The sequence below is a fragment of the Ostrea edulis genome, chromosome 5 (genome assembly GCF_947568905.1).
Source record: "Ostrea edulis chromosome 5, xbOstEdul1.1, whole genome shotgun sequence".
In the NCBI taxonomy this organism is placed as follows: domain Eukaryota; kingdom Metazoa; phylum Mollusca; class Bivalvia; order Ostreida; family Ostreidae; genus Ostrea; species Ostrea edulis.
In genome coordinates, this window is record NC_079168.1 from 89530513 (window position 1) to 89540483 (window position 9971).

The window sequence follows — 9971 nt, forward strand, 5'->3', positions numbered from 1 at the left end:
ATTACCTCCGATATGGAATAAATTGTTAGCGAAATTCAATTTTAGCGATCACATCACTCTCGTTAATAATGCTAAAATTAAATCCTCGCTAAAAATTCATCTTGAACTGTATACAACGTCCATAAGAAAACTAAAATATGGGTTGAAAATGTAAAATTTATTGGGGCCATATCATCTGCAAGTCATCGAACTGAATATGCAGATGTTATGTATTGCCTTAAAACAGCTAAATTTCTATATTATGGTTGTTCCGCAATCCTACCTACTGTTTTTACACTTCGTGTTTTACTAACAAGACAACAAATATCATACCAAATAATTTTATTTCATTATCATAAAATTAATTCATATACATGTACATGATACAAACCATCATAAATGACTGAGGGACATTAATAAACAAAAAATCGGTCGTCTAAGTACAGAGATACACATGTAAGCAAAGATGACGATACAAAGACAAGTTTACCCTCTTCCGTGTGGTAGGTTTATGAAAATACACATTGGAAATCATAATGGTGTCGAAATGTTTAAAATATAAAAACTTTAGCTAACGCCTCGGCTTTTACATTTCAAAATATTTCTCGGCCTTGAAGGTTACCCTGCAAATTTATGAAAAGGGATACTTTTAAAATGTCTAAATTCACTTTGGAACCATACTTATTTACTTTTAATATTATTAGAGAAAAACGATTTGTTTTATTTGAATTATGACTGGAGAGAGAACAATTAAGCAAGATATCGACCATGAAAAAATTGATATCACAGAATTTCAATAAGTACTAAGGATGAAATAAAGTAGCTAAAAGCACATTTCATGTGTATATACAATGTAATTCTAATTTTGGTACATGCAATTCTTCAATCAATACATGAAATCAAACGCGGCATTAACATTAGTTTCACAAATAGAAATCTTTTAAAATTTGGTAGTTATGATAATTTGAGTTTACTTTAGGTGCCGAATTTCTTTAAGACTATAAAGTAAAAATAAGTGATGACGTTCCTTTGTGGATACCTCAACCAACAGCTGTGGTGGTCCTTTCTTTCGCCCTCTGGACGAGGGAAATGTGCACATGATATCACGCAAAATTTTACGAAATGGGGCAATAATTATGTAATACAACACGAAATTGATCGAAAAGTTTACGCACTGGAGTGTATTGGTCACATAGGACACGAGGAAAAAGACAAATCTATTGTTGTTTCCGAGAAGGGCAATGAACTTGGTAAACTCAGAAGGTGCCACAAGGATAAAGAAACATGTGATTATTGCGATCATCGCTATATTGATTCGGCGATGTGACGAAGAACGAGTGGGCTCGGAACAGTGGTGGGCCTGTTGGAGGTGCTCGCTGCTTCGTATTGCTCGTATTAAGTGAATGTTACAGAAAAATAAGATTAGTAGAGGAATAAAATTCCCGACAATTGCCCACAGTATTTTTTGAATATACATAAACGAGTCATCAGCTGAATCGTTATTTATTATTTTAACGTAGTTGTGCATGCAATGAATAGTCTTGCGCTGCCACAAGGAAGGCAAATTGAAAGCCACAGAAAAAAGAAATAGTATACCAATAGCCAAAACGGAGCGTTTGACAGTGATAACTCGTCTAGCCCTGAAAGGATGACAGATAGCAAGAAATCTCATCACCGCCACAAGTACAGTCAACAGGGTGCTGCTCAGTATAAACACGCTGATTATTGTATTACTATACAGGTTGTAGAACAGCATAAAATCAGTATGTTGATAACTCTTTTTTCGAGGATCTTGGAAAACAACCGGAAATACTGTCAAACAGAATAACATATCGGACGCCGCCAGAGCAAGAAGAACAACCGTGGAACAGTTTTCCATATCGTCCATTCCGCCAGTGCTCTTCTTTTTCTTGGTAAAAACAACAATGTTTAAGATGTTTCCCAGGAAACCGATGCAACACACAATAGGGGTAGAGATGGAGTAGAGGTAAAAATGTAAGGTTTCCAAAGTGTATTTCTCCGATTCCGACATTATTTGAAAGGATTCGGAATACGTGAAATTGTCACAATCCATATCTAAATAAGATGAAAATAAATGTTATGTACGGTTATACATATATATTTTCACGAATTTTTATGTTCTTAAATTTTTATCTGAAAACTAACCAAAGAACTTGTTTTATCTAAACTATTCCAATAATACTGTCCACTGTGGTAACATTCACCCTACCCACACACAGAATATATGGATAAGGTGTTTATATGTCTCTAAACTGATTCGATACGTGAGAGCATTTCCTGTGTATGATCAATTTTTATATAGGGGCAGGCTACTGACAAAACGTTGGGGTAGTAGGGTTGTTAAAAGTATCGTTTCTAGTCATTTGATGGTCGTTTTAATGATCCAATTTGCAAATACAACCTGCCATTAAGTCAAATGCTGTCTAATGAGTTTCATACTCAGCGTTAGGCCGTTCTTTACATACGGGTATATATTTAATTACATTTCGAAACTAAACATACCAACAAAACCAGCACACTATCTAAGCAAAAATAACTAAAGGCTGACTTTTGCCCTTAAAATGAAATACATAACATGATATACTAACCCAATTTCTATTTAAAATGAATAATAATGATGTATGTAGGACTGTTCTTAAATTCCATTCACACACAAAAAATAAATAAAACATTTCTTCTTACATATTTTAATATACCTAATGTTCTTAGATATAATTGTTGAACATATCAATTAAAGACAATTGTTATCGTCACGGACTGGAAATCAAGATCCTGAGTGTCTGTTCGTGCGAAATAATTTAATTTATCTTACTCGCAGTTGCACATAGCCATGTAACATATCAACGACCAATGGATTTCAGAACCGGGATGCAGGATCTAAATATTTCAACTGTTTCCCGGTTACTATATATTTGATCAACAGATAGGATTTTAGTATCATGGATGTGTACGGAATGAAAATTCTCTAAATATTCTAAAACATTCCGTGCCGTTACAAGAGTTATCTACCCTTTTTAATGGTCTCAATAGCAATTTTTTCGGATGTTACCTTCAGCGACATTGACCTACATTTAACATTGAAAACCAATGGAATCAATATTTTATGCCTTGAAAAATTCCTACACTTGAGTAATATTTTTCATATCATACAAAAGGATAAGTATACGACACTATATCCCTTGGCAGCTATGAAAATATGAAGATAACGAACAGTGATCAATCTTATAAATAGCATATAAAGGAATACAAAATTCAGAGTAGGACAAATACAAAAACCTGGAAGCACCAGGGATGGAATCAGGTGCCTAGGAGGAGTAAGCATCCCTGTTGATCGGTCACACCTGCCGTGAGCCCTGTATCTTAACCAGGTAAACATAGTATTGCAAAGTTCAAATTAGTGAGTAAAGAACGACCTAACATATTGGAATGAAACATTCGACCAAACGACAGGTTGTATTTGTAAATCAGATTATTATGAAGACTAGAATTAGAGACCTGCTGACTTTAAACGATTCAGATTATTATGAAGACTAGAATTAGAGACCTGCTGACTTTAAACGATTCAGATTATTATGAAGACTAGAATTAGAGACCTGCTGACTTTAAACGATTCAGATTATTATGAAGACTAGAATTAGAGACCTGCTGACTTTAAACGATTCAATTGAAACCAATGAAACATTAACTTGTTTATCAGTAGCCTCCCTTGATTTAAAACATGCTTATACGCAGAATAGGATCTACCGTGTTATCGAATCAGTCGAGAAACATAAACTGCATATGCAGATGATAATGGAATATTGCTACATAAATATGGGAAGTTGACAATGGAGAAGCTGATGTCGGGATGTTGGTTTGCCATTAATATCTATATTCACCAAAATATCCAAATATGAAGAATACATTGTGGAGTCTTTTATTGCGAATTCACTGGGGTGTATTGAATTGGCATATGAATGAAAATCAAAAATGAAAAGTGAGCATTGTTAATAGATAACACGTCGTCAATATATGTAAATGTCTAGTTGAAACTACAAAAAAGTTTTTTTTTGTCTCATGTAGAAGCTTTTGAATAAATTCTGTCTCGTAAGAATACTAATACAGGTAGGCTAATAAATGAGCACCATTGGTGCCCATGTGAATTTCAAGAATGTTACAGGCGATATCAGTTGTGAATGATGAAATTAAAACATTAGTAACCATTTCAAAAACTTCATGCGATCAAATCCTACCAATTTTGAAGGAGCAAACTAGTAATTCCTGACTGAGGATTATGATTTATTCAGAAACTTCTATGTGAGAAGAAAAAATCTCTTGTTGTGGCCTTCAATTCGACATTTAGATATATCGACGACGTTTTATTTATTAGCAATAATACCTTTCATTCATATGTCGATTCGATATATCCCTGCGAGCTCGAAATAAAAGACACCATGGTGCAGAGTCGTTAACTTCTGCTTTTTACTTAGATACATGTACTTTAGTAAGTAAATATTACCGGCAAACTAACAACTCAGCTTTATGACAAACGGAATAACTTCAGCTTCTCCATCGTCAACTTCACATATTTATGTAGCAATTTTCCATTATCACTTGCATATGGTGTTTATATCTCTCAACTAATTCGATACGCAAGAGCTTGTTCTGCGTATGGTCAGTTTTTAAATCGAGGTAAGATACTGACAAACAAGTTGATAGTACAGAGGTTTCAACAATCTCGTTTAAAGTCAGCATTTCGCAAATTCTATGGTCGTTATAACGATCTAGTTTGCCAATGCAACCTATCATTGGGTCAAATGCTGTCTTGTGTGTTTCATACCGATTGTTAAACCGTTCTTGGTACACTGATTTTGACAACGGATAACTCCGTTTACCTGATAAAGATATAGGGCTCACAGCTGGTTGTCCGTGTTTGCCCAACTATCTATTTTGTATTGCTTGTAGGAGTTATGAGATTGGTGACTGTTCGTTATCTTTACCTTTCGTGACATCAATCGGAAAATTAAAAGTCGATTGGTAGCATCAGATCTTAACTGTATGCATTTATAAAACTTGTGATTTATGTACACATACAGTAGTGGAAATACTTTACTTTAAATACATCGAATTAAATCTTGCATGAAACCTCTTTAGAAAAACACGAATCTTATATTTATGGTATTTATAAATTTATGTGTATGTTTGCGTTTTTTCAAAAGTCTTAATTAGATTGTTAAGAGAGAGAAAAAATGTTGAATTAAGCTTACCTTTCAAAGACTGTTGAGGTCTCCAAGAATAATGTAGCTACGATGGCACAGCTAGACTGTATACGAACCTGATGAATCAATACACAGAAACGTTCTTCATAAAATATCTCAAAGCATTCTTTTCCTTTTTGTTTTTAATATTCGGGATTTTGAACTTTGAGATATCTGATTAACAGGGATAGGACTTCAAACTGTTCTGGGTGTTTTGAGACAATACTCATTTAAAACATTTATGAAAAATCCACACGATCAGCTCATCCTAGGTTGACGTCATGAATTGCATTACATTTTCCAATTCATCTTCACTGGGACCTAAAATCATGAATCAAACGAGAACATTAAATTTTCACATTGACAACAGATCTTTATGCGATGGAATTTGCAGCAGAATTGATTAATTGACTGCCATATCTGTGAACATGCACTGATGAGAAGCAGAGAACTTTACGTTTATTCTTTCTTCATTCCATCTCCCCATTTTATACCAAAAATTGTATTTCTATAAAATTGTTATTTACGAGCTTCATTTCTCATGCTATTCGAGGTGGAGTAGCTATTTATAAATGGGTTGCGGCTTGATTGTGCTCTTGAGAAGATCGAGCTGCCATTCAGTTTCATAGTTCACTTTTTTAAAATTCATGAAGATTTTAATTCCTGGTTCAGCATGAAGAATCAAAACAGCGAATATCATAACCACACAAGAATTCATGATTTTACAGTATTCTAAGAAAATAATTCTAGTATGTTCCTCGGAATGGTTTACAAGAAATAATATGCAAACAACGACAAATATCGTATTGCCTGTGAATGGTGAGGAAGATCCATTATCTATTTGAAATTGAAAAAGGTATTTGATTTACCCTGTTTATATTTCTCTTTTAACTGAATGACAATTACACTGAGATACGTGTGACAGTTACGGATGAAAACACTTCCCAGTCACACCATTAACACTTCCCAGTCACACCATTAACACTTCCCAGTCACACCATTAACACTTCCCAGTCACACCATTCACACTTCCCAGTCACACCATTCACACTTCCCAGTCACACCATTCACACTTCCCAGTCACACCATTCACACTTCCCAGTCACACCATTAACACTTCCCAGTCACACCATTAACACTTCACAGTCACACCATTAACACTTCACAGTCACACCATTAACACTTCCCAGTCACACCATTGCCTCTTTAAACTGACATTTACCGACATAGGAATAGATGGAATTAAGATAAACAACAATTTTGGTCATGAAAGAGATCGGTCTTGTCATATTTCAAGTATACTTCATCGCCCTGAATTTCCTACAGATATACGTCTATTGCATCCACACTTTTTAATTACAAATACAAATTACAAATAAAAGTTTAGAATGTCTCCATATAGACCATCTTAAAGTATCCTATGTGTTCTTGTTTTTCTTTGAACTACAGTCTAACTGAACATACCATATAGCGAAGCTTATGTCAGATAACAGGCTAAATACGAAGGAGAAACGAACAGTGATCAATCTCATAAATGAAGAAGTGATGAAAACTAACAGTGATCAATCTCATAAATGAAGAAGTGATGAAAACTAACAGTGATCAATCTCATAAATGAACAAGTGTTGAAAACTAACAGTGATCAATCTCATAAATGAACAAGTGGTGAAAACTAATAGTGATCAATCTCATAAATGAACAAGTGATGAAAACTAACAGTTCTCTCAGTACGATTAAAATGCCTTTTTGTTGAATTAGAAATATTGTTAATTCAATAACATTACGGATCAGTACCATGCAAAGTCTAATTTATAAATATCTTTGAATGAATTGTAGCGTGCTTTCGTTGAATTATTGCATGCAATATCTCATATATATTATTAGGTTATAATCCTCAATAAGAGAGCACTACATTTATTTAGCTGATTCGTTAATTTTTCTGACTACGTTTTCTTTTTTTCTTAATTCAATTATGTATTAATTTGGTTTTCCACGCAGATCACGAAGAATGGCATAGAAATTCACCTACAAGGATAAAAAAAAAAACCCACAAGGTATTGACCCAAGGAATGTCTTCAAACTAATGCATCATCGCAAAGACATCCACTGCAACGGAGAAAAATCTTCTGGAAATCGTGAAGTTGATCGTATCTACATCGTTAAAGGCGCATTTTCAATTTTCAATTTTATTTTTCCATTTTTAATGTTTGCAATGCGTAACTAAGGTGTTCAACCAAAATGTTGAGTTACAAGTGACTCCCTAAGACACTGTCCATTATACACAATCACTTATTATCCATGAGTTTTATTATCTTTGTTAACGTGGTATTGGCATACCCATGACCTTAACACCCCCACCCCCCTTCCTGAACCGAAGAAACACAGTAGAATATTTTAAACCGGGAAATAATATTCCCACGACCATGCTAATATCTCTCCAAATGAATGTCATTTGAAATTGTGGGTCTTTGTGTGAACCCATAAAAATTGACTCGAGGAATTTAAGTGAATTGACGCATCGTATCTTTGGAGGGGATTACACTGGTGATTATTTTCATCATTTATCTAAGATGCCTGATAAATAAGCACAATGTTTATAATTGTCAAGATGTTTATTCTTTGTATGACGTTACCGGCGGCGGTGATTGGAGACTACCAATGGATCGCCTCATTACAAAACAGGATGTGACGATCCGTCACAAAAAGGGTGATTTTTCAGAATTTAAGGCATGGACTCGAACCCGTATCTTTCAAACACCAAATATCCACCGCTTTATGAACTATAGCAGATATAGTAATGACATGGGATACAGAGACTCAAGCAACATAAAAACCCATTACATTTTGTGGGACAAAATGCAGTGTCAACAATCAATATAGATAAGTCCTATCTGGAGGTCATATTCAACGTAGTTGTTTCTGTCCTAGGGTTCCAGACATCAATTGTAAAATCTAATGGTAAAATCGCGATGTAAGTGCAAACTTCTGTTTTTCTAATGGATGTAATTATCCTGTTTTCCTCCGTCTTAATACGCGCAAAATGACAAATTGAGAAATATTGCAACAGAGGACTAAACTCTTGGAATTAATTTGAACGCTATGAAGAAATCTTTTACGTCAAGATTCTCCAGAAAAAAAAACATTTGTATGTTCCAGATTTTCTTGAACTGCAATTTAAACAAATTTTATGAGAATCCCTATCTGAAAGAGTCGAAATGAATAATAGATGATTCCGTACATGTTAATATAATCATCGAGAGTAGAGTTTATCGCGTTCTCTCTTTTTTCCATTCTTTTTTAACGACATCTACACACCCCCTCTCTCTCTCTCCTGTCTGTATCAAGAAACCTGTAACCCAGCAGTGACTGACCTAATTCCCTAAAGTATAATGTGGCTAAACGATTCTTCGCCAAGCCATCGACATTAGAAATTGCAAGTGATATTGAAAACCAATGTACTATGTCATAATGGGCATTGGTTTTATAAACAAAGAGTGTATTCGTATGTAGTGAGATTAGATATTACGTAAAGCTATAACACAGGCCTGAGAGAGGTATTATGTAAATTCAAAGCCTAGGACTGAGGCAGCTATATGTTACAATATTACGTAGCTGGATCTATCTTGATATGAAGAAAACCTTTTCCTGGGGACCCTAATCAAGCAATCAATCACAATCGACTGGCCTTTAAATTGTATATCTTGGGGGTCTACTCGACCCCATTATTGAATTTGAATAACAAAACCAAATGAAACACTTTATTCCCCACCCCATTGTTTTATCAAAGTCAGCTGTTAAGAATTCTTATTTTCAGATTGGGATTTCCTATTGTACTAAATAACCATACACAAGAACAAACATTTTATTTCTGTATCAAAAACTTAAGAATATTCTTACTCAAAGAATGCTTAGATGTATATTACAAACAAAACACTGGATCAGGACTTCTATATAGGTATCACAGACTCTTTAATCCACCGTGGGTTATGGATGATAATCCTTCCGAATCATGACGCCAGTTCCTTAAACTTAAAACTCACAAAGGAATATATGCCGTCAACATAAACACCCTTCTTCGTTATAAGAAAATTCAGTCTTGTATTTGCAGCATATTTCAAGTTCAAGTCTACACCCTGTATTTCCTACAAATATATTTCTACTACGATTATTGCATCCAAACTTTTTAATTACAAAACCATTTGCAGCGCCTAAATAAAGACCAACTTATACATAATCCAAATATGTGTTCAGGTTCTTATTTCAACTATATTCCAGCTGGGCATATCAATATCGGTTATGTCCATATAGTTGAAAATGAGGACCTGAAATCACGTATTTTAAAAGGTCCCAAATCCAGAGAACCTCGGTCTTTTTATTGTCGACAAAACTTCATTTCTATTACAAATTCTGTTGTTATGCCAGACGATGGGCTAAATATGAAAAAGAAGAATCCATACCCTGTCAGAATGGATTAAGAGTACATGTATAAGAGCAATATTAAAATCTCGTATAAGACACATCAAAACAAAAGTACGTACCATCTATTCTTCTATGTTTAGTAAACCAGAAGTGATCAAAGAATTTGATAGGTTACATGAGGAATATGTTTTGGTTCCCATTGACAAAGCTTCTAACAACATTGTCTTTGTAAGGATCATTATTGTAACCATTTTAAACCAACTTGGCATTAATTCCACATTTGGTAATCGTACTTATACTCCAACTGCCCTTTCA

The 9971-nt window shown here is 34.4% G+C and overlaps 1 protein-coding gene across 1 annotated transcript; it reads right to left on the reverse strand.

The window, feature by feature from the left end:
- Nucleotides 1–324: 324 nt before the first annotated feature.
- On the reverse strand, nt 325–2049 carry LOC125652044 (FMRFamide receptor-like). The gene has a single exon (XM_048880941.2). It carries the CDS (start codon nt 2009–2011, stop codon nt 950–952), a length of 1062 nt encoding a protein of 353 aa, XP_048736898.1. The 5' UTR covers nt 2012–2049; the 3' UTR covers nt 325–949.
- Between the last annotated feature and the right edge of the window lie 7922 nt (nt 2050–9971).